We start from the raw sequence: 24,671 nt of genomic DNA on the forward strand, positions 1-24,671 counted from the left end.
CCCTAACACTGAAAAAAAAAGGAAATATTTAAGGAGGAAAGTAAACGATTTTTAAACTATATGTGGCTCTCTAATTGAAGATTTCAGTAGCTCACTGGGACAACAGTAAGTCTTATTCAGAGATCAGTTCAGGCTTTCTATAGAAAAATTCAAGTGCCATTTCTCGACACAGCAGAGTAATTCAATTAGCTAAAAAACTAATATTGAACATGGCCTCAATTCCAAGAATCAAATAATTCATACAGCTGTGATCAGGCAATGCTCTTTATGATACGAGAAAATTTTAGATTTACTAACTCAAATAATTATGCATTGTGTAAGTCAAGTATAAACAGAGACCAACCAACTGTGTCCTATGAATCAAATCCAGCCTAGGGTGTATTTTTTTTTCAGTACAATTTTATTGGGACACAGACTCAGGCATCAGTTGTGTTTTGTCTATGGCTGATGATGAGCTTTCATGACAGAGCTGAGTTATTAGTAGTTAGGGCAGATTCTGAATGTAATACAAAGCCTAAAGTATGTTCTAACTGACCTTCATTAAAAGATTCCAATTCTTTCTATTTCCTAACAAATGGGGCATATATTTGATTCTGGTGTCCTGCATCTTTTTTTTTTTTTTTGGTCCAGTCGTGGGGCCTGAACTCTGGGCCTGGGCGCTGTCCCTCAGCTCTTCAGCTCAAGGCTAGTGCTCTACCACTTGAGTCACAGCGCCACTTTGGGCTTTTTTCTTTTTGCTTATGTGGTGCTGAGGAATCGAACCCAGGGCTTCAGGCATGCAAGGCAAGCGCTCTACCACTGAGCCACCTTCCCAGCCCCATCCTGCATCTTATATATACATTTTTTTTAAATAATTTTGGAAGTGGAAGGGATATAACAAAATGTTTAAATAAGGATACAGGTTGACCCATTGTAACAATGAGATGTATAAGACACTATGTTGAAAACAAACTTTACAATTTCTGGGGGAAGGAGAGAGGAGTTGAGGAGGAGGGGAGGGAAGGGATGGTAGGGGAATAACAAAGGAGGAGGTAACAATGCTCAATAGGAAATGTACTCATTACCCTACTCATGTAACTGTAACCCCTCTGTAGTTTTACAATAAAAAAATATATATGGAAAAACAAATGAAGAAAAAAGTTTCCAATTTTTACTTTAGTAACTTGCACACATTATCAGCAGTGATAAATCTATAACTCAGCTTGTGTGAAAACCCAAATCAAACATTGCCTTCATATTTAGAGGTGACTGTTACTCGAACATACATTGAAATTTGAGTTTTGCTTGTAAATATTTCTACCTTATGGCAATAGCTTAAAGTGGTAGATCATAAGACTTTATCCTACTTAATGGTGTGTCAATAATTAGACTCACTCATCAACTTTCCTGTTTCATAGTTAGACTTAGAGATCTTTCCGTTCCCTGAGAACCCTGAGGTTTTCTCTCTGTTCCCCACAATAGACGTTGCTAACTCTTCATGACCTTCCATCCACATAGATCTCAGATTCATCAACATATCTGTCACAACCAACTCAAGTGCCTCTCAAGCAAATCATTTAAGGCAAACAATATCCAATAGTTGTAAAACAAATATTATTTGCCAGCTAGGCCTGATCCCATATGTGACATTTATAATTTATTTAGCAAGCCTATTGAATGATTACTTTTTATTTTGTATACTGGATTACTGTGAGCACAAACTTCTCCTTAATCTCAATATAAGTGTCAAAACATCACATAGGAAATTGCTTTGTTGATGTTGTCTCCCAAGTGTACCAACAGGCACACTACTTCATAGGGCCAGAATATATCAAAGAACAATTACTGCTTATCAAATAATAATTTGTAAATCAACTTAAAATACATGGTGAGAAGCCAGGACAAAGAGAAGACTCACAAACTTACATGTAGAATGGAAATACTGAATCCTGATGTACATAATAATCTAAATATCATCTCTGTGTTACATTGACATTCTTATTTAATGATAAAGTTGGTAAGATCACAGTTGTGGTTTGAGCAAAGGAGTCCAAACATAGGAGGTACCTGGCAAAATCTACTCTTGTGTTGGTGGGACACCAGGGCAGGTACACCTGGCCACAATTAGAACCAATAACTGCCATACTTGTTATTGTTTAGTTGTTACATGTTGCTAGCACAGAGAAAATGACACATATGAACACAGCTCATATGCATATTTAATGGATTATGTACATTTGGTAATCAATCCGTTCTTATTTTCAACAAATGCTTGTCTATCATTTTACACTAGCTATTTATTTCTATACTTATTTCTACTATCCTTGCTTTTTTCCCCCTTTAGCAAGAGAGCTGAATGTTCATGAATAAAACAAAAATATACCTATCCAGTGAAGTAAACAACACACCTAGCAAGAAGTTTTCTTACCAAAAAAGAATTAATCCACTTTTTGGCCTCTGGCCTGAGGCCTCATTGATCTATTGCACTGCCCTAAACATAGAGCACGCAAGCTGGCTGCAGGCTGGAGTGGGAGTAAAATCATTTTCTAAACGATAGAGATTTCCCAAGCTCCTGAGATTCATATTTTAAATGATTTCCAGATATCTGTGAGGAAATTTGTGCCATTAATACACATAGATGTTCCAAATAAGTTCCAGTAAAAAAGAAAATATATTCAATTGTGCATTATAGTTTATATTAGAATACAAAAGTATCTGACCTTCTTACAATGTGTATTTTCATGGTAAGACAGTTTCCCCCAAAGTCAACAATAGCTAAATTATTTTCATTAATTTATCAGGAGTATATGAAACTGCCTATCACATGTGTTCCCCTCACCACCCACTCACAAAAGCCCATCTTTCATTGGTTCTCAACTGTGTAGATTGGAGAAATGTTTAGGGCACAAAAGCAGCTATCAAATTGACCTAGCCAGATCCAAACTCAACTGTCCCGCTTTCTTGTGGCATTCACTCTGATAGAGTTTTGCAGACATTTATGACCACAAACTCCAACAATCTTCTTTGAATTTTTCTTCTCTTTATGTTGTCTCTTCCCCTGCATTCTGTTCTACAGAATGAATCCAGGATTCATGCAGTCTGCCTCAGGTTTGGGGCAGCAATAAAGTAATATAACTATTAAAATATTCTACATAGTATAATATCATTAGGTTTTGAAATTTTATCAAGAGGAAACTTTCCTTTTCACATCAATTCTAACCAATAGCTCAAACTTCAGTATCTCTTAACAGTCTCCTGACCTGTCCCCTATTTTACATGCAGTAAATATGAATATTTGTCATGACTATAGTCAAACAGATCAAATTGAACTTTCGGGCAAATTCAGAGAATATAAAGCTAGTGCTACTTTACCCTTTACTCTGTCATATAGATTAGTTTTATTGCAGTCTGAAAAGTATCATTTTATGATTTCAATGGGCAAATGACAAAGCAGAGGAATATTTATAACAAAATTCTTAAGTCTGATAGATTTCCTTTCAACTTAACTATATTCATACAGCTTTGATCTCAATGTTCTTCTGACAATAAATCAACCTAATGCCAACAAGTCAAATAAAGCTCTCACAGCTAGTCTAGTTCACTCTGACTTCAGTCATGGCCTTTCAGGGGTTTTGTGTGTATGAATCACTTGCACACTTGTGAAACTGAGATTCAGATTCAGTAGATCTGAGTAGGATCTACTGAATATTAATTCTATAGAATATCAATTCTGTTTTGTGCACAAATTCCCAGATGGTATCAAGGCTCCTGTCTCAGAATTTACACGATTAAGGCAGCAAGATATTAAAAAATTACTCTCCATCATTGTAAAACTTCCTCTCAAATACATTAAAGAGAATTTATGAAATGTGGAAAAAAGGACACTAGCATCTCAACACAGTAGAAAAGAGAAGATGGGAAAATGGAAATACAAAATAACTGATAAATATACAATAAAACTAATATAAAATTATGGTACTAATGTCAAACACTATGAAGTCAAATACATTTAAAAATAAAATTAAAAGCAAAATGATTTTTATAAAAGGAGCATTTGGCTTTACAAATGTTTTTAAATGTAGCATCCCTTAAGCCACAAAAAGAAAAAGCAGTTTCTTGCATGTATTTGATAAACCTGAAAACAAAATTAGGTTATAAGTTTATAAACTAAAACTGTAAATACATTAGGGGAAAAAAAAGAATATTGGCAATTCTGACATCCTTATTGCCTACTTGATTTCAAAATGGTAGATAGGCCAAAAGATTGGTAGAGAAATATCTTCAGTGAATACACTGGGTTTCAAACAAAATATGACCGATTTGTCAAGACACATCTAAAGTAAACTCTAGCCACAGAGATAATTACTGTGCAGGACAGAAATTGATAGCAATTTAGAAGATTGGCCAGTTTTGTACAAAGACTTATCTTAACCTACACAGTCAGCATATTTCTTCATTAATTAACAGACAATATGTGGAAAGCCACATTTGTTTCCTTAAACAACATCCCTATCTGCTCTTATTTAAAAATAAAATCTGAAGAGAAGATTCTGTTTCTTCATGTACTTGTAAGCAGCAATCTATAGTCTCCTATTTTCAGATGCTGTTGCTACTCAGTGGTTTGCTAGCCTATTTGCAGAGACTCTAAATTTTCAAACTTAAGTTATAAACAAGAGCTATACTTTTGTAAATAAGCTTAGTTTGGGATAAAAACAAGTGGCTTCATCAAATAGTGTATTTCTTCTATTTAATAAAGCATACAAATTAATCCAAAAACAAATAAGAATCTAAAAACATCCTTATCACCATTTACTTTCATCAACACAAAACTGAAGGTCTCAATTCTCTTGCCTCTCATCAGAGTGCACAAAAACAGTCGCACAGAAAGCAGTTTTTTTTGTTAATAGCAGATGGCTAGCTTTTTGGATTCATTGATGGGTCTTTTCAGTTGTTCTTCTGGTCTGTTATTGTTCCATCATGAAGCTATTTTTTACTAGTAAGTTCTGTATAATTTGAAGTCATTTCTGTGATATCCCCAGTATTGTTTTTGTTGTTGTTGCTCGTGATTATTTTGGCTATTCAGGGACTTTTGTGCTTCTATATGAATTTCAGGACTGCATTTTATGTTAATCAAAAAAATTGGTCTACAAATCTCTTTTTTTATTTTTGCATTTTATGACTGTCTTCTAGGCTCTAATTACCCAAATAGATTCACTCTTGCTGTCTGTTTCCACTAAGTATCCCGATGAGAGAGAGAGAGAGTGAGAGAGAGAGAGAGGCTGTCTGTTTCCACTAAGTATCCCGATGAGAGAGAGAGAGAGTGAGAGAGAGAGAGAGAGGAATATCCTAGAAAGAGAGAAAGGAGTATCCCAGGGAGAGAGAAAGAGAGAGAGGAATATCCTAGAGATAGAGAAAGAAAGAGTATCTGAGAGAGAGAGAGAGAGAGAGAGAGCACTGTCTTTAAATTCACATATCTTTAGCCTGTATATCCTCTCTCACACTCTTTATTTTTAATAGCTAAGTTTTAGCACCCTACTCAGTGCTCTTATCCTTCTACCCTTCTAGGGTACTTTACTACAATTCTAGCCCCTTGAACATATAACATGATTGCATGGATATTGTTAAGAATAATATCCGGTTAACTTTTGAACTGGAGTACTTTTTAGAGTTGAAGTAGATCCCCATGCCAGCAGTAAGAAATGGCATTATTTCAGCTTAACACCTTCTCATTCATATATATATATATATATATATATATATATATATGTGTGTGTGTGTGTGTGTGTGTGTGTGTGTGTGTGTGTGTGAATATATATATATATATATATGAATGAATGAATATATATGTTATATGTATCCAACAGAAATGTCTAGGATGACTAAGAACCCAGACTACGGAGAAAAATATTGCTAAGGCTTCTCCAGATTTTACCTGGGAAGAAAAGAGATTGTTCTCGGAACCACCATATTAGGCAGACTCCAGAATCCCTGTGTATTGAGGGTGAAGTTGTCTTTTCTGAGCTGTCCTTTTTAAAATCTCAGTCCCCATACTGCTTTGCTGCTTCTGTGAGCTCAGTGAACTGCAGCTTTCTTTCTTTTCATTTTATATTCATTTTTAAGATTCTCAGCTCACAACTGAAACTACTGTGTATGGGTTCAGTCTTTCTTCCTTTGTCTTCAAACACTGCCCTTTGCTATAATGTATTTGTGTGTTGCATGTGCTGAAGTGGTCTTTCTCTCTTTTCCACTATCCAAGTTCTATTTTTATTAGTCTGGGCCCATTCACTTGTGGAACTTCAGTGCTTTCTTGCAGTCACTCATCCCATAGAAAGCTGCTCTCCACCTTTTCCAGCTCTCCTTTGATGACATGTGAGGTATGGGTAGATGTCAGTCACTAGTTAGCATCTCCTACTCTTCCACTCTCTTCCTGGCTTGGCTTTTCTTTTTGTTTCTTTCCTTTTTTTAAACAAGTGCTGTGTTTTCTTTACTTGCTGCTTCTTCTTCTTAGTAGTACTTTTAAAAATATCTACCATAGTTTACTGCTTTGTGAGTTCTGAGTTACAAAAAAATGAATACTCATAATAAATTGCTTAAATCTGAAATTAACTTAAATTTGGTTGAACATAATGACTATTATGTTATTACTTTAAATTTTTTCAGTTTTTTACTATATGTCTAGGACAAGCAGAAAAGGTCAAAAGCTATGCACATATGATGATATAAGATAATGCTAAGCACAATGAACTCCAAGATAGGGACGGAAGAGGTTTTATCTTGCTGCTGTTGATTTTAATGTATTTATATTACTGTGTGATTTTTTTTGTTTCTTTTGTATGTTCTTCTCCGATGGTATAACTCCTGTTATCACTGTATTTGCCCTGCATCTTGTATATACATTTTTCTAATTAGGGGAGGGGAAGAGAAATAACAAAATTCTGAAATAAGGATACAGGTTGACTCATTGTAACAATGAGATGTACAAGACACTATTTTAAAAATGAACTTAACAGCTTGGGGTGGGGAGGGAGAAGTTGGGGAGGTGGGAAGGGAAGGGACCGTAGGGAAAAACAAAGGAGGGGGCAACAATGCTCCACAGAAAATGTACTCATTACCTGACTCATGTGACTGTAACTGCTCAGTACAGTATCTTTTTTGTTCTTCTTGGTGGTGGTGGTGGTCGTCGGGGGCTTGAAATCTGGGTCTGGGTGGTGTCCCTGAGCTCTTCAGCTCAAGGCAAGTGCTCCACCACTTGAGCCACAGCGCCACTACCAGTTTTCTGGTGGTTAATTGGAGATAAGAGTCTCACAGACTTTCCTGCCTAAGCTGGCTTTGAACCATGATCCTGAGATCAGCCTCCTGAGTAGCTAGGATTATAGGCATGAGCCACTGGTACCCAGCTCTACAGTATCTTTACAATAATTTATAAATATATAAATAAAAATTATGAGTTTTTATGATAACCTTTATATTATTTTATATTGCATATTCCTTAAAATTTTGCTAGCTTTTATTATTTTTTAAACTTTTTTAATTTTTACTTTTTAATCTTTATATCAAAAATAGAATTGGTGGCCAGGTGCTGGTGGCCACCAGAAGTGGTGCTGTGTCTCAAGTTGTAGAGTGCTGGCCTTGAGCTGAAGACCTGAGGGACAGAGCCCAGGACCAGAGTTCAAGCCCCACAATTGACAAAAAAAATAAAAAGTATTGGTTTATTTATCATCATTACTGTTGTGAGTTTGACTGTATTTTTAACCAGTGTTTTGTAACATTTATGTAATTTTGTGTTTATTATTAGCATTGTTTTCTCTTTCTCTCTCTCTTTTTTTAGTGTAGCATTCTATCGACCATTTGTTGTTAAAAAAAAAGTGGGGAAAATTCCTTCAACTTTTCACTGTTAGGACATTTGTACAGACAGCTTTCCCGGATCTTGTGCTCTTGTTTAGCAGAGTTCTTTCCCTTCATATTTCAGATCTATCACCCCTCTCACTGCTGAGAAATCTGCTGGAATGACATTACATTCTACTTCCTTCTTTCCTTGTGTTGCTTTCAGGATCCTTTGTTCTTGACACCTTAATTACAACATGTTGGGTGGTTTTATTTATCATATTAAATCTGATTGGAATTTTCAAACTTTCTGTACTTGGATATTTGTATTTTTCTCTAGCTATGGAAGGTTTTTCTGGCATAACTTCTAAGCAACTGTTTGACTTCTTCATTTTTTCCTTCTTTAATTTATTTGAGTTGAACTTTTGTACTTTTATTGTTGTCCCATAAATCTGAAATGTTTCCTTTCCTCTTTTTCATTCTTTCCTTTCTTCTTCTCTGACTGCATAGTGTTTGGAAGTTTGGCTTCAAGACCTCCCCACACTATGGACAACAAAATCTGCAGATACTCAAGTACTGTTCTAAACATGGTAGAGCAACAATGTATGGCCTGTGTCTATTCTCCCTTATAGTTTAATCATATTTAATATAATGTAAATTATATATATTAATGTTATATTACATTATTTAAGAAATAAATATTAGCTGGGCTCCAGTGGCTCACACCTGTAATCCTAGTTATTCAGGAGGCTGAGATCTGAGATTCGTGGTTCAAAGGCAGCCCAGGCAGGAAAGTCCATGAGACTCTTATCTCCAATAAACCACTCAAAAACTGGAAGTGGAACTGTGGCTCAAGTGGTAGAGTGGTCGCCTTGAGCTGAAGAGCACAGGAACAGCGCCCAGGCCCAGAGTTCAAGCCCATGTCATACAAAAAAAAAGAAAGAAAGAAAGAAAGAAATTTCTGCATATATTCAGTACAAATTCAATTTTGACTTTAGTTTTCTTCTAAAACTGGATGAATCTATAGGAGATTCAGAGGGAACTTTATGTTTTCAGATAGGCTATAGTTGAATTTATGTGTTTTTCTTCTTTTTTTTTTTTTGTCGGTCGTGGGGCTTGAACTCTGGGCCTGGGCGCTGTCCCTCAGCTCTCAACCCAAAGCCAACGCTCTACCACTTGAGCTACAGCGCCACTTCCGGTTTTCTAGTGGTTTATTGGAGATAGGAGTCTCACGGTCTTTCCTGCCCAGGCTGGCTTTGAACTGCGATCCTCAGATCTCAGCCTCCTGAGTAGCTAGGATTACAGGAGTGAGCCACCAGCGCCCGGACTGTGTTTTTCTTCTTGATCAATTCTCTGAATGCTCTGCAATAATTTTTTTTGTTGTTAATTGTATTTTTCAGCTCAAAAATTTACTTCTTTTAATTGTATCAATCATTATCTTAAATTCCTCAGTTTAGTTACATATTGTATTCTTCATTTCCTCAAATTATTTTCTCTTCATTTTCTTGAAATTCTCCAAATTTCCCTAAAACAGTTATTTTTGAATTATCAGGAAGTTCATATATATATATGCAATATATATGTACTATATATATATATATATATATATATATCTGTCCTTTCTTAGTCAATAACTGGCACTTCACTTATCTCTATGTTGATAATTTTTCCTGATTGTGATTACTCATCAACACTTGCCGTGGGAAGGAATAGCTACGTACTCCAGTCCTCATAGACTGATTTGATCTAGAAATGCTCTACAATATGAGCCTTTTCTAAGAATACGAGGAGACCAACTGAAGTAGCAACTACTCTGGGACTACTTTGGCTACTGCAGTGCTAGAAGATTCTCATGTACATAGTGGATTCTTAAAACTACCAAGGCAGGTTTAGCAATGGTATATAACTGATTCTTTTGGCTGCTGAAGCTTTTGGTCAATGACTTTTACCTGCAGTTTCTTGGTCATGGTGCAGGCTGCAGAATGGATCCCCTAATAAGGGCTCTGGGTTTCTTCATAGTGCCAGAGCTGTACGAGGTGTTCAGGTGTTTGTTTTTGTTTTGGTGCCTGTTGTTTGTTTGGTTTGGTTTGTCTCTGTTGTTTTGGTTTGGTTTGGTGATACTGGGATTTGAATTGAGGGCCTTGGGCTTCCTAAGCCCTCTACACTTGATTCATGCCTTTTGCTAGTTTTTGCTTTAGTTATTTTTCATTTAAGGTCTAACACTTTTGATCAGTGTTGGGTTCACACTACAGTCTTCTTACTTATGGCCTCCATGTAGCTGGCATCCCAGGTATGTGCCGCTATGCCAAGCATACTGAATGAGATGATCTCTTATTAATCTTTTGTCCGGGCTGGCCTCCAATCTCTGCTTCTCAAGCAGCCTAAGATTACATACATGAGTCACTACACCCAGACTAGAGTCTTTCATTATTGGGTGTTAGGTGTCTGCCTAGTGAAGGGTTTCACTGTGATACACCTGGCATTAATGTCTAAGGTAAAGTCTCACCCTTAACTGTTCTCTTTCTTGCAAGTGGATAGTATTTCACTATATGCTGTGCTGCCAAAGGTCGCAAAAGAGTAATACAAGTAATTTAAGACTCTTATCTACTGTCTTCCACTGATCTTTTCTTAATATCATGCTCTATTTGATGTCTCATTTATAGTTTTTAATGCTAGTGAAGTATTTTTGTATGTGTTTAGTTGCTTCTGAGCATTTGATATTTTTATAGGGAGCATGATTACAGAGATATTCCCTTCTACCATATATATGTATGTTAATGTATATATGAAGTAGGGAGGTCAGGTCTGGCCTGCACCATATTGGCCATGGCTCCACATCTTGTCTTCATGTTGGGGGAGGGTCATGCCCACCTCTCAGGTGATGGCCTGGCCTGAATCCCTGGAGGAGGCAGGGATGGCACTTATCTGATGGGTTGCTGGACCTGTCAGTCCAGTGCCTGGGGATTTCTTGTGACCCTACCCCTTGTCCTGACCATATTTAGGCCCAGACAAGCATAGGGCCCATCATGCCATGATACATGTCTCCATACTCAAGTCCTATGTCCTGTCTCCCGGCTCTTACTTAGTCATAATGGCATCCCTATTCAGTTCTCCATTGGAGCTGAATTAATTTGTTGATACTTTTTTGTTCTTCTTTTCCACTCTGGCCTGTTTCCTAACTGTGCAATAAAGACGTCAAGAAATTGACCTCTCAAAATGTGGCTTCTCTAAATTCTTACTTTACAACTGTATATGTATGTATATATATTTACCCAATGTATACAATTTGAAATAAATGCTCCAAAAACATAAAGATTGAAGTACATGCATTTTAGTATATATATATACATATTACATTTAATATATATTATTTTATATAATCCTCTTTGATACCTAAAAGCCACATAATGAATTTCTGTATGAATATGTATGTTATGATTAGTTATAACACAGGTCAAGTTTTACATGCAATAAATATGTATTTGTCATCGAATTGCTTTTATTTCCCTGTCATGCTTAGAATTAAACTCTGAGCATTATGCATAGTAAGTAAAAAAATGAACCATGAAGGTATAATAGCTACCTTCAAGCTAAGCACCAGTGGCTCAACCGGTCATCCTAGCTACTCAGGAAGCTGAGATCCGAGTATCGCAGTTCAAAGCCAGCCCAGACAGGAAAGTCCACGAAACTCTTATCCCCAGTAAAACACCAGAAAAACAGAAGTGGAAGTGTGGTTCAAGCCTCATGACCGACAAAAAAAACACACAAAAAAACAAACCAACAAACAAAAACAACACCTTTTTTTAGCTATCAGGGAAGGGGGTTTAGAATCTCATAATAAAGATAAATATTTTAGAGTAATATTTTTCCCCTTTTAATTCAAAGAAAGACAAATTAACATGGGGTAGTTATGATGACCTCTCTTGGAAAAAATCTTAGCAGCAATTTGCAACATTTACTTTTTAAACTAGCATAAAAGGCATGAAGGAAGTAAAGTCATTGTTAATATTGACATCTACACAGTTGAGTCATCAATGCTCATTTGTTCTGTATCCCTCTACATGGAAAACACAGAGTTTGTCTTACCTTCCCTTTCTGTGTCAAAACTTTGTAGGATTAGTGTAGTCTACAATAGGTGAGCCTCTCTGCTAAAGAAAGCAGAGTGAGATATCAATATGTCTAATAGTCTTATAAAATCTGATAAAATCAAAATTTATTTTCCCCCCAATCAACTTAAAAGATAAGTAAATTATTAAAACAGGGGATGGATAAAGAGGGGAACTGAGGGAGCATGATGAAAAAAGGGAGTTCCTTTGAGTTCTTTTATGCATGAATGGAAATATTACAAAGGACTCCCCCCCCAGGTACAACTCAGAGTTGTTGATTTAAATAAAAATTGAATTGAGAAAGAAATATAGCTTCAAAAAATATAGCCACAGGGGCTGGGAAAGTGGCTCAGTGGTAGAACGCTTGCCTTGCATGCCTGAGGCCCTGGGTTCCATTCCTCAGCACCACATAAGCAAAAAGAAAAAAAAGCCAGAAGTGGTGCTGTGGCTCAAGTGGTAGAGTGCTAGCCTTGAGCTGAAGAGCTGAGGGACAGTGCCCAGATCCAGAGTTCAGGCCCCAAAACCAGAAAAAAAAAATACAGCCACAGAAAATAGGATAGATATTTCATAACACAACAGGAACTAGACAAAAGTACTGGAATTTAAAGAAGAACATCTTTTAATAGTTGACATCAGTCCTTCTGCAGTAACTATGAAAACAAGAAATATTATAACCAATAACTTTTGATGTACATTCTACTGTTTGTAATATTCCATATAATATTTTTTTATTATCCTGTACAGCTCTTAATACTAGAACAGCATTCTGAGGTTGCCAGCTTTAAGTTGCAACTGAGCAGGAAAAACAAAAACAGAAACAAAAACAAAACTGAAATGTACTCAGAAATCCAGGAAGAGCTACACATCGAAAACAACAAAGATGCTACAGATAATTTGCATGATCAGTGACAAAATTATAAGCCACTTTAGGAAGTGAAAAATGGTTACAATAGCTGCTTTTGCCGTACAAAGGATTCTAGGCAAAACAAAAAATTAAGTTTTAATGAATGGCTCATAAATCATTCAACTTTTAGCTCTCATTCTTAAATTCCTTCAGAATCTTTGGAGCTAATCCAATGTAATGACAGTATGTAGATTTACCCACTGCAAATAAACAGCCTCTGAGCATGACAGTCTTTGTCTTTTGATAAGCAAGACAAGACTATTTTGAATGTCCACTCTTCTGCTGAATTTGCTATCTGGGAACCAATCCATGAACCAAAGCCAAGTAGAAACCAGTGGTTCCTGGTCAAATATGTAGAAACGAAAACCAATTCAATTGTATAAATGATGTTGTTGTTTTAACGTTCTGGGTTTTGTACAAACTATACATTTTAATGACATCTTAATTCTCTTGAATTGTGCTGCAATTTAGTGCCAAAAATATATAGAAAGTGCCACCATTTCTTCAACTAAAGGATAAGTTGTGTTTTGTAAAAATATAGCAGAATAAATCCCCATTTTTGCAGATTTATATTATGGAAGGTCTTGATGTAGCTGATGCATATATGTAGACTCATTTACTACCTGTAAAGTAGAAGATACTTTATTACTTATCAAAATGCAGTAGAATAATAAAAAGATACTTTGTATTTTGCAGTCTAACAACTCATATAAAGGCTTTTTAATGTTGCTGTGCAGCACAGCACATAACCAGGAAAGGTAACTAATTAACTCTGCTCTAGACAACATTTCCATATTCCAAAATCCCATTCTCTATGTAGATGTTCATAAATTACTACTTTCAAAAGTACTTCATGATCCATGAGTAAAAACACTTTCTTTTACTTTATTCTCTGGAGTATTTATTTCCTCATTTTCTCGGTTTAAAATTTTTCCTGGGAACATACTTTTTAGAATTAGTTAAAAACCCGTTTGTTTGAGGAAATCTCCATTTCCTGTTACTCTTCTAATCCTGGTATATCAAGAAACTGATAAGGGAAAAAAATCAATGGGTAAGGAAAAGAAGAGTTAAACTATATCAAAAAAACTAATATTTCTGGTGACAAGTTCTATAATTTAGCCATTTATAGACCAAAGGAAACTGATATTCAGATATCATTAAGCAATGATAAAATTATCATAAAAATTTAACAGACACTGGGTGCCAGCAGCTCACACCTGTAATCTTAGCTAGTCAAGAGGTTTAGAGCTGAGGACTGCAGTTGAAAACCATCCCAGGCAGGAATGTCTGTGAGACTCTTTTCTTCAATTAACCACCAAAAAGGTGAAAGTGGAGCTGTGGCTCAAGGGGTAGAGTGCTAGCTTTGAGCAAGAAAGTTCTGGGATAGCACAAAAAAGGCACATTTTACATATTGTTTATGAAAATCATACTTTACTATTAGACTGTTTACTGTTCACCAGATGATGTTTATAATTATATAAGTGGCCATATGAATATTTAGGATTCTCCATAACTTCTTATTTGGATCATTGTATATACTAAAGGTGATGCAATGTTTATTATAAAATAAATGAGTATGTTAAGTTACATTTTGGAATATACTCCATCCAAACAGATTTTAGGCAAGTTTGTTCAGTTGTTTCTTTTCTTTTTTTCTTTTAGTAAATGAAAAGTTGTAGGAATAGTACAGAACAAAAACTTGAGTTGTCTTTTTGAGGCAAGATTCTTACTCTCTCCAGAAAAGAGATATTGGGGTATGGTTGGTGTTGGGGAAGTTGAGGAAGACTGATGGTAGGTATGACACTGATCAAGATCCAGGTATATTCTACTTACAAACTGGCAGAACTGAAATCTCTTTGTAGATCTACTTAGAGATAATAAATTTTGAAAAGGATAAAAAACAGTTCTTAAATTCTACTCTAAGTTTTTGAATCCTTAATTTGATTGATTTAGAATTTAATAATGCATACTTTTTCAGTGATTACAGACTATAATTTGTTGGACTGTCACTCAAGAATATAATAGATGCTATGAAGGCTGGCTATTAGAGCCTCATGGAATTTTAGCAAGGATCAGATGAAATGATTTGTGTAAAATCCTGAGCAATGCATATACTTACTTATTTTACTTTCTTTGTTCTGCATACACAGTATGAAATCATAAAAGCAACAAACATCACCACTCCAATACCCAGCAAGACCAACTCAACCAGCTTGAGGAGATTTATTTTTCCAGTCACTTGATTTCTGAACATTTGTGCTTTCTCATCACCAATGGTACCAGTCTGTAATCGATAATTAACATTATTTGGGTAAAATTATGAAACAAAATACACAAACTCTTTACTATCTTTTCCTCTAAACATTCCTGACATAGGTGTTAGTCATTTGCATCTAAGATATGAGGGAGTAGGAATCCCTTTTCTTGTCAAAGAAGACAATACATACAGTAATAACTCACTTTCTTTAAATATGATACATAACAATCTTCAGTGTACAAGGTTCATTTACTCTTCGAAATTGTCTCTGAAATATTTCACCAATTTCTAAAAGTTATTACCCAGTGACAGAGAGAATTTACAAAGTTCTATAATTTCACTTCTAAAGGTTCAAACAACACATTTTCTAGCTCTGACACACAAACTTTTGTCATTTACACTAAATATTTTCAGGCAGTAGGATATGCTACCCATACCTAATCTAATCTGCCCTTTATAAGCACAGTTGACTTTTATAGTGTCTTAAATATATTTAACTCAATATTTCTAAAGCATTGATATTTTTCAGTAAGTCTTGATTTCACAAGGAAATCATATAATGACCAAGAAAATATAGATTAGATACACTATGAATATAATTTCAAACTGTTTGTCTTTTTAAAAGAAAATAAACCCATAAAACTGATATTTGTATGCAATTAATTTCTTTTTTTTTTTTTTGTCGGTCGTGGGGCTTGAACTCTGGGCCTGGGCGCTGTCCCTCAGCTCTTCAGCTCAAGGAGAGCGCTCTACCACTTGAGCTACAGCGCCACTTCCTGTATGCAATTTATTTCTAACAAATAGACATACTCAATAATGTGTAAGCTGGATTATCCCTATGAAAAATTAAAGCATATACAACCTCCAATATACATATAATTTGGAAACATCAAAAGCTTATTTTGTTGTCTTGTATTAATGAATTAAAATACTAACCTCATTAAGCCAAAGTATAGGCACAATATAATTCTTCTTCAGACCCTTTAATGCTCTGTAATGTATATTGAAAATAACTGTCAAAACATTTATTTTAAATATATATCTGGTAGATATTTTTGTAATTACAACTGTAGATGTTCAGAAATCAATTGTTATTGCTTATTTAAGTTTCTAGATTTTTGTTCTTGGCCACAAACTATTCAAATTTTAATGTAGCTGTTTCTCAGACTTTTCACTCACATATTTAATACAAATCTCTAACTAGTTTAGCTTTTTTCAAGCACATTTTCCCAACAAATGCTATGTAGGAAAAATATGTTAATATATTTCAATAAACACTAGACATGATTTTAAACTGTATGTGATAATTGTTCTTAGTGAAAAGTTACTAAATTAATTATTGTGAATTAACATTAAACTGAAGAGAAATTGACATTTGATATTCTTTCATGAGCCTAGTCAGATTCTTACTTGAATATGGATAAAGATAATATTGTTTAAAGTGACTCACTCCCAGTTTTTCCCCTCCTGAAACCCTTTTCCCCAATTTGTATAGTTCATTTCCAACATAGTGTCTAGGGAGTATCACTGCTGAATTGATTAACCCTTTGTCCCACGATTTCTGTGCTGACACTGTTCAAAAAGACATGCACTCATTACATACATAACTAACTCTTCTATAAATAAACTTTACAATAAAATAAAAAATATATAATATAAAATGACTCACTCAATTTTTTTTGCTGGTTTGACCAATATGTTCACCTGTAGCCGTTTTGCAAATTGTAATGTGAATCCAGTTATCTGAAAGAAAAATAAACTAAAATAATTACTAACTTCTTTTAAAATAAATTTTATAATATGCAAATTTTATTTTTGCTATGACAGCAGGAAAGTTAAGAGCTTAACAAAAAAGGACTACTTAAGGCTTATAAAAATTAATTGGACTTATTAGCTATTACCTATATCAGTATATGTAAATCAGATTCTATGTATAAATTTTTATACACCTATATATGTGTATATACATGTAATTGCTTTGTCAAACAGAGAAGACATCAAGATTTTTTAAATTTGTAATAATATGCATGAAATTAACAGCATCAGTAACAAAATTACTCATTTAATTCCTGAATTCTGCATGATCAACTATAAATTTATTCAGATTCCATGTGTTAGTGTAATTATACCAATACCTTCCATTGTTATTTTTCAGCAGAAACCTAACTATTGAGATTCTAGGATTTAATCTGTGTGTATGTGGTGAAGAGACTCTAACCTAGGGCCTTAGACTTTCTGGGCAAGCAACTGTCCAATTAAACTCCTTCCCCACTTGTCCTTAACATTAGAAAACAAGATTATTCTACTAATAGAAATGTTAAAACTATAGTGTTTTAGATTCTTCTGAGGTTTAATACAGGAGATTTTGAATGAAACGTATATATTCTCATAAAATTGTTTAATTCCTAATAGCATATGGTGGTGATGGTGGCTTCTCATGAAAGCAATATCTATACATAAGTTTAGTTTCAGGATAAAATAGTCACAAGTAAGCTAACTATTCATTTTCATTGTTTGCATAATTTACATACCATTAAAAGTCTTATCAAAGTCCATGCAATAAAAATTTAATTTTCTCCCCACTTGTATGGCACAAAAGGAAGAAATCAGTGCTAGTTACATTGACCAAGTTTCACTAATTTATTAAGAAAGTAATTCAAAATTGTGACTGAAAGATTTTCTTGGGTTTATAAATGACAGTATTAGCTAAGTCAAAGAAATAATCTACTTTCTCACAGGCTCAACATCCAAGTATGTCCTGTGTTCTTCTTCATTTGGATGTAAGCCTTCAATGGGATCTGAAACATCAGGACTTGCATGTAGAAAATGAGGAAGTGAAATGTACACAGGTTTTCCTGAAAACAGAAAATCAGACTCAATTGCAAATAATCATTTCTTGTTGAACATAATGCTCAGAAACTACTTTCTTGTAAGAAAAGATTTTTTTAAGATTAAGTAAAATAGTTGGCTTTGAACACTGATTACAGTTTAGGGACAGAATTTTATCAGGGTACATAATATATAGAGATGAAATGTTAAATTCTGCATTTTCCTCCTCAGCAGTGAGTTGGTGTCTGGTCTTTATTTTGTGCCATCTTTCAGTTTGCATAGTTCAGCTGCTAAACAAAGTTTCAACTACATATATCCATGCACTAAGCATAACTATGTTCCTAGACTGAAAATCCATTCATGAGTAATTTTTTCCTTCCTTTTTCATTCACACTCACAACCATGCAAAGAAACAAGAAGGAGTCCAAATATTGTTTGACCATTCTTGTTTTAGAGATATTCTAAGCATTTACTTTCATTTTTCAAGTTTTTTCTTAATAGTACAACATTGGTTTCACAAATGATACCCCAAATACTGAATAAAAGCAACACTAAAATTCCTGCTATCAAACCTTGTTTACTTTCTCTTATCAATGCCTTAATTTTAAGTTTTCGGTAGAAAGTGATTTGGGGTAAGGCATTTTAGAAAACTACTACAAATGATGTCATGAATCATGATGCCAAGAACACATATGTACCTTCTTTGCATTTGCCAATGTCTAGCACACCATATGAAGTACAATTTTTGGAGACAATGGTTTCTGTGCAGAAGCAATGATTGTCTGGGTTTTGGACTGGAGATGCAAAGGCTTTGGATGGAAGAACAAATCTATACACAGGGATTCCTTTCAGGTCAACCTCAGATCCAAATACAGCATAGACTGATCTACACAGGGATAAAAACAAGTTTAATTCCAAGAACCAGAACCACACATTGGAAATCGATTGTCTCTTTTTCTTTTTTGGTTTATATTTTTGCTTTAATTTAGAAATATCAGATGATCTTGATAGAATCTTAGACTTGCTTAATTCCTAGGGAAAAAATGATATGAAGATGTACCACAACTCAATACCTGAGTATAAAATGTTTTTATTTATTAAAAATATTAAATTATGTAATATTATATATCATATTATGTTACAAATTTTGATTATCTACTACCATGGAATTTAATATATTATTAAATTTAATATAATCAGTGACATTTCTTAAGAGTTAATTTCCCTTACATATTAAAGAGTTTGAAGTAATAAATATTTATTTGCACCCAGTCCAAAGTCTCTATCTTTCAAATTTAATCTTGGAAAAATAAAATCTATTCAGTTGTTGGGGTGTCAGCCCATAAAAGATCATTTCCAAAATATTTAACAAGAAATAGGCACTATGCTAGAGCTCAGTATGTATCCTGCTAATTCTCAGAAAATACAAACAAACATGGTTCTCATTAAATTTTTGGCTAAGGGAAAGATTCACAAATATTCAATGTTTGCCTTCAATTTCAGAGTTTAGGGACAGGGCTCAATTCAAAAAGAGTGGTAAGAGCACCAGGAGTTGTAGAGTCTTTCCTGGGTCTCACCAGTATGAAAAGATACTGTAGAAAACAGTAATGATAAAATTCTGGGTCATCTTTGCCTATTTTTAGAAAAACTGGGCAATTTCTTCTTAGCTTCATTGGTGGTATTAAATTCAGTTGATTAAAATGCATGAAAAATGTTCTTAAAAGAACAAAGAAAATGCTTTATGCTATTAAAAGTTGAAACATTCAGAAGGCTACTTTGGAAAGAGTTAGTAAGATATAATTCCATATTGGTTAATGCACATAGTTCTAAGTCCTTTATGTATATTTTTAGAAAGACTAGACAATTTCTTTTGGATTTCATTGGTATTAAAAGCACTAATAATTTAGTAAATTCATAAAAATAGTTGTTAATAGAAGTATAGAAAATGATTTGCACTATAAATTATTAGAATATACAGAAGAGTACTTTGAAAATATTTAATAAGCACATGAATTCTATATTTATGCGTTTATTCTTTTTTTTGCTGGTCATGGGGTTTGAATTCTGGACCTGGGCACTATCCCTCGGCTCTTCAGCTCAAGGTGAGCGTGCTACCACTTGAGCCACAGTGTCACTTCCTATGCATTTATTCTTTTTAATATATGAATTTTTATTGTGAAAATAACTTATAGAGGTTTACAAGTACATGGGCAAGATAATGAGTACATTTCTTATCAAGCATTGTTGCCTCCTCCTTTGTTTTCCTTCCCAGCCCTTCCCAAATAAAAATACCCTAAGTATATTTTTATTCAATAATATATTTATTAGTTCATGAGCTCTTTAATTTCACTTTATTGCTTGAGGGACAAAAAGTCTGATTTAGACATAGATCAGTAGCTACGTCTTACCTGCAAATATCAGAGGAAAAGAATCGCAATACTCGAGACTTCTCAACAAAAGGTGGAAATGAAGCTGCATCTATTAAAAATCAAGGCAGTGGCAAGTGATTAGATGTAATATGCATTCTCTAAAAAAATCTAGAAATCTCAAGCATAGTTAATAGAAATATGATAAAATGACCTACCTAATTTTAAAAAGTACCTAGTAGTTTTATTCAATCTAATATATTCTTAGTCCTATTTCAGTGCACACTCAATAAAAATAATGGAGTTTTACATTTCCCAAGTCTAGTACACATTCTTAGTCTACAGTATAAATCAAACATCCGGGACACATTTAGAGAACCTGACAACCATATGTGGCTACAAGGATCAGAGGTTCAACAAGTAAATAGTAAAATCAGATTATGTGAAAGCTGTAATTGCATGATTTGGAAATGACTTGCTCCATCAACAGAGGGAAATATCTCTTACCATAGAGTCCTTCAGAACATGGGTTATACCGACTTTGGTCTTAATAGTGATTCATTCATTTGTACTCAGGGCTGATTAGTATTTTCCAATCCATTTGAAATCCATATCTCTCACTAAATAGAATTTCCTCCCAATGCTTTGGAAACATATCCAATCAATTTAACAAGGGAATTACTGAGGTGATTGAATTCCTAATATAGCTAAACTCCACAGCACACATTAAATAAATGAGGAAATTATTAGATACTCTTCCATTTGCTTCTCAAATTAATATAAACAAAATGAGCCTACACTGGAAATATTTGTTTCAAACAGTAAGACCCAGCCCTCAGTTATGTGGGCCAGTGTCTTTTCTAGCAAGTGTACCTTCATGATAACTGTTATATCTCACACTCCCATGGTGAGGGTTATAGTAATCTTGTACTCACTGCTTCATCCTGGCAGTGAGCTGATTAAATATTAAAGTTTATCTGGGATCTACCATACTGGACCCTGTCTGGAAAATGCCTTCCCAGAATCTTACCAACTAAAAGAAAATACATTGTTAGTCTTGAACAATCATTATCTGAACTATGATAGAATGTATGCCAGAATTATATGCAGAAATTTATATGGGCAATGACAAAGAGAAATGATACCACCAGAGATACTTTTTCCTCAGCAAAATGATTCCAAGTTATACCAATATTGATATCTTTTCCTATTATCTTTCTAGTCCCATGACCAAAATTATTCCTTAAAGTCATAACTTGCCATACTCAACACATTTCTGCTCTTCTCGTTTTTTTTACTTGTATGCTTATACCTAAAAATTATGATTAAAAACTGCTTTATTAATTGGCTACTCCATTGTAAAACTACTTACAATAAAAATGATTATAGCATAGTTATACAAAGAATTTTCAATTTCATAAATCAGTCTATAAGTACAATGAACTTTGATCAATATCACCATTTTCATTGTTCTTCCCCACTATTCCTATCCTCAAGTTATGTAGTTCAGTTTTTAATAATACTAGTAACATATTCACCCTTTCAAATTCAAGCCTGGAGCTTACATTTTTATATGATTTTTACTACTGCATCTTCTAGCTTGTAGCTCTTTGGCTACACCTATCTACTAACTTCAGACAGGCTGTATAATTATTTTCCTCTTAAATACACAATAAATTCTTTAATACATAGGAACAGCAGATTATACTTTTGTCTGTAAGGATTAAGTATGATGTTTATGTAAATACAGAGAGAAGTATGAGTCACTTGAAAATTTATGTGCAGAAATGCATTATTCCTATGGCTTAACACCCTACAAAAGCAAATCCAGTCATTTTTGCTCTATAAAGCAATATAGGAGGGAAGGGATGGGAGAGAGTAGGGAACAGAAGACACTCTGTGAAAGGAAATGTAGTTATTGCCTGACTCATGCAATTGTAAACCCTTTTGTATGTAACCTTTATGATTACAATAAAGTAAATTAACTTAAAAAAACTAAAAATACATAAAAATTTCTCTCAATTTCTAAACAAAAAGCAATTCAATTAAATAATAATGCAAGACTCAAACAACATTTTGGAAAAGTAAGCACTCCAGCTTTCTTTTCATTTAACTTTTTTCATCATTATTGTAACATTTTCCTGTTAGATATTTTCTCTTATTTTGTAAATATTTTGTTTGTAGTCCTTGAATGCTTACACTTGATTTTAATTACTTTATATTTGATTGCCATTGCTTTCCAAATCTTACTTCTTTTGCTAATAACTGTCTACTTTTCTTCAAGGACAACTAGAAGCCAGAGTTAGCCAAACACTAAATCAGAGCTTTCAGTTCTTTTGCTCTCCAATTCTAATGCAGAATTCTTACACTCACACATAGTATTCATGGGTAGCAGAAATTTAACAATGTAAGCTTATTATTTTTTCCTGAACTTTCTCATGGTAACTACCTTATTAAAATATATGGATATTTTATTCTTTTTATTTTTATCTTTATGTTGTACAAAGAGTAGCAAGTTAGCAAAGCAGTTTGTGATACAATGCATGTGGATCAATGTCACTTCTTTCAACATTCTTACCCATCCTACCTCTATACATCCCTTGCTTTATTCTTCTTAATTTTGAACAATATAGGCTGGACTCTTGACTGCATTCTCCTGGTCTTCTTTTCATTCATCTACCCTTTTCTACTCAGTCCCACCCCATCCTTCTTGAGTACACACTCCTGCTGTTTTATTTTGCTGAAGTTTGATTTTGCCCTTCTAAGGAATTACACTATTTGAAATCTTCCATGAATCTGTTATATTTCAGTTAATACATTTGTATACACTTGCATACCACCTAAGGTATTTATTATAAGTTTATAAGCTACATCTAGCTTCCACATCTAAGGGGAAACATGAATCCTTAGTCTCTCTGGACCTGACTTACTACATTTAAAATACTTTTTCTGGGTCTTTCTATTTCTTTACAAATGGTACATTATCATTCTTTCTAATGAATGAATAAAACCCCATTGAAATTGAACCTAGAACTACCCTTTAATCCAGAAATTCCACTCCTGGACATTTACCCAAAAGATTACAAACCAGGATACAGCAAAGTCACCAGCACAATCATGTTTATTGCAACACTATTCACCATAGTCAAGGTATGGAATCAACCTAAATGCTCCTTAATGTATGAACGGATCAAGAAAATATAGTGTATGTGTATGTGTATGCATGAACAGCTATGCCTACACACATAAGTGTAAGTATGCATGTGTACAATGCATGTATACATGTGTATACACATGTACATTACACATACATATGTACATAGATACACATATATGTACATATAAATGTGATATACATATGATTTTTTATTCTACTTCACTAACTACTTAAGTTTTTAGTCTCACTAAGAAGTAAGTTTTCACTTCTGTCATTATGTTTCTATTCAATTTTATCTGTATAACATATAAGAAAGGGATGAATAGTCATTATTCTTTTAGTTTGCTTTTTATTTTCCCCATACTGAAGTTTTTAGTCAGGGTGTCGCTTTTACAAGACAAATTCGCTACTATTTTAGCCAGGTCAAGTCTTGATTTTTTTTTTTTCAGGAACTGGCCTCAAATTGTGATCCGCCTAACTCTTCTAAATAGCTTGAATTATAGGTAGAAGCCACCAACCTGGTTGTTTTTGTTTGTTTGTTTGTTTTTAAGGTATTTCTGTTAGTAGGATACCAATCCATTAAGTATAGGTTTTATATAGCAACTGTTTCCTTAATAACAAAGTGATGTGAATTCTCTATGGTTAACCTCAGAAATCCCATCCCATCATACTAAGCTTATGGAACAGAAAGTGCATTATTGAGTGGGGCTATAAAGACAGGCAAACACGGACACTGAGCCTTCAGAATGTTGTAGCACTAGTGGTGGGAGAAGGTAAGGTATGATGGTGAGGGTTATCTAAAATGTTCTTACCTGTGCCATTAATCATGTCACAATAACTTGGCCAATAGGAGAGATTCCTTAGGGATAAAAGACAGATGTATAAATATTCTCCTTTCAAGTATACTTTAAATTATTTTTCCTACTTTGATTCAATATACTTCTGCTGAAAAATAAAGATTACATGTGACATATGAAGTTTAAGACATGTTCTAATATTCATTTGTTTGAAACTTTAATCTTACAGTAATAAATTAAGTATATTATGGCATGATATGGACAAATCAGTGAATAATATCTGCCAAATGGTAAATTAGCCTGAAAAAGAAAACATAAAAAAGGCAGACCTTTCAAAGAAGAAAATTATGAAATGTTTATTTAAAACATAGACCTCTACCTAGGGATTTTTTCCCCAATGAGAGAAAGGAGTTATTTGGGAGAATGTTAAGTGTTTGCAATGAATAGTAGAC

The 24,671-nt window shown here is 34.0% G+C and overlaps 1 protein-coding gene across 2 annotated transcripts in view; it reads right to left on the reverse strand.

The window, feature by feature from the left end:
• Window positions 1-12,505: 12,505 nt before the first annotated feature.
• Cd36 (CD36 molecule (thrombospondin receptor)) overlaps window positions 12,506-24,671 on the reverse strand; it is a 53,839-nt gene continuing 41,673 nt past the window's right edge. For both annotated transcript variants that reach the window (XM_013026058.1, XM_013026057.1), the window contains exons 8-15: window positions 24,235-24,281; window positions 20,308-20,377; window positions 18,598-18,785; window positions 17,807-17,925; window positions 16,740-16,813; window positions 16,007-16,061; window positions 14,929-15,097; window positions 12,506-13,432 (exon numbers count right to left, since the gene is read on the reverse strand). In XM_013026058.1, coding sequence (XP_012881512.1) covers window positions 14,933-15,097; window positions 16,007-16,061; window positions 16,740-16,813; window positions 17,807-17,925; window positions 18,598-18,785; window positions 20,308-20,377; window positions 24,235-24,281 — 718 coding nt within the window. In that variant the 3' untranslated portion in view covers window positions 12,506-13,432; window positions 14,929-14,932. The remainder of the gene's footprint in view (window positions 13,433-14,928; window positions 15,098-16,006; window positions 16,062-16,739; window positions 16,814-17,806; window positions 17,926-18,597; window positions 18,786-20,307; window positions 20,378-24,234; window positions 24,282-24,671) is intronic.

This window comes from Dipodomys ordii, unplaced genomic scaffold (assembly GCF_000151885.1).
Source record: "Dipodomys ordii isolate 6190 unplaced genomic scaffold, Dord_2.0 Scaffold90, whole genome shotgun sequence".
In the NCBI taxonomy this organism is placed as follows: Eukaryota; Metazoa; Chordata; class Mammalia; order Rodentia; family Heteromyidae; genus Dipodomys; species Dipodomys ordii.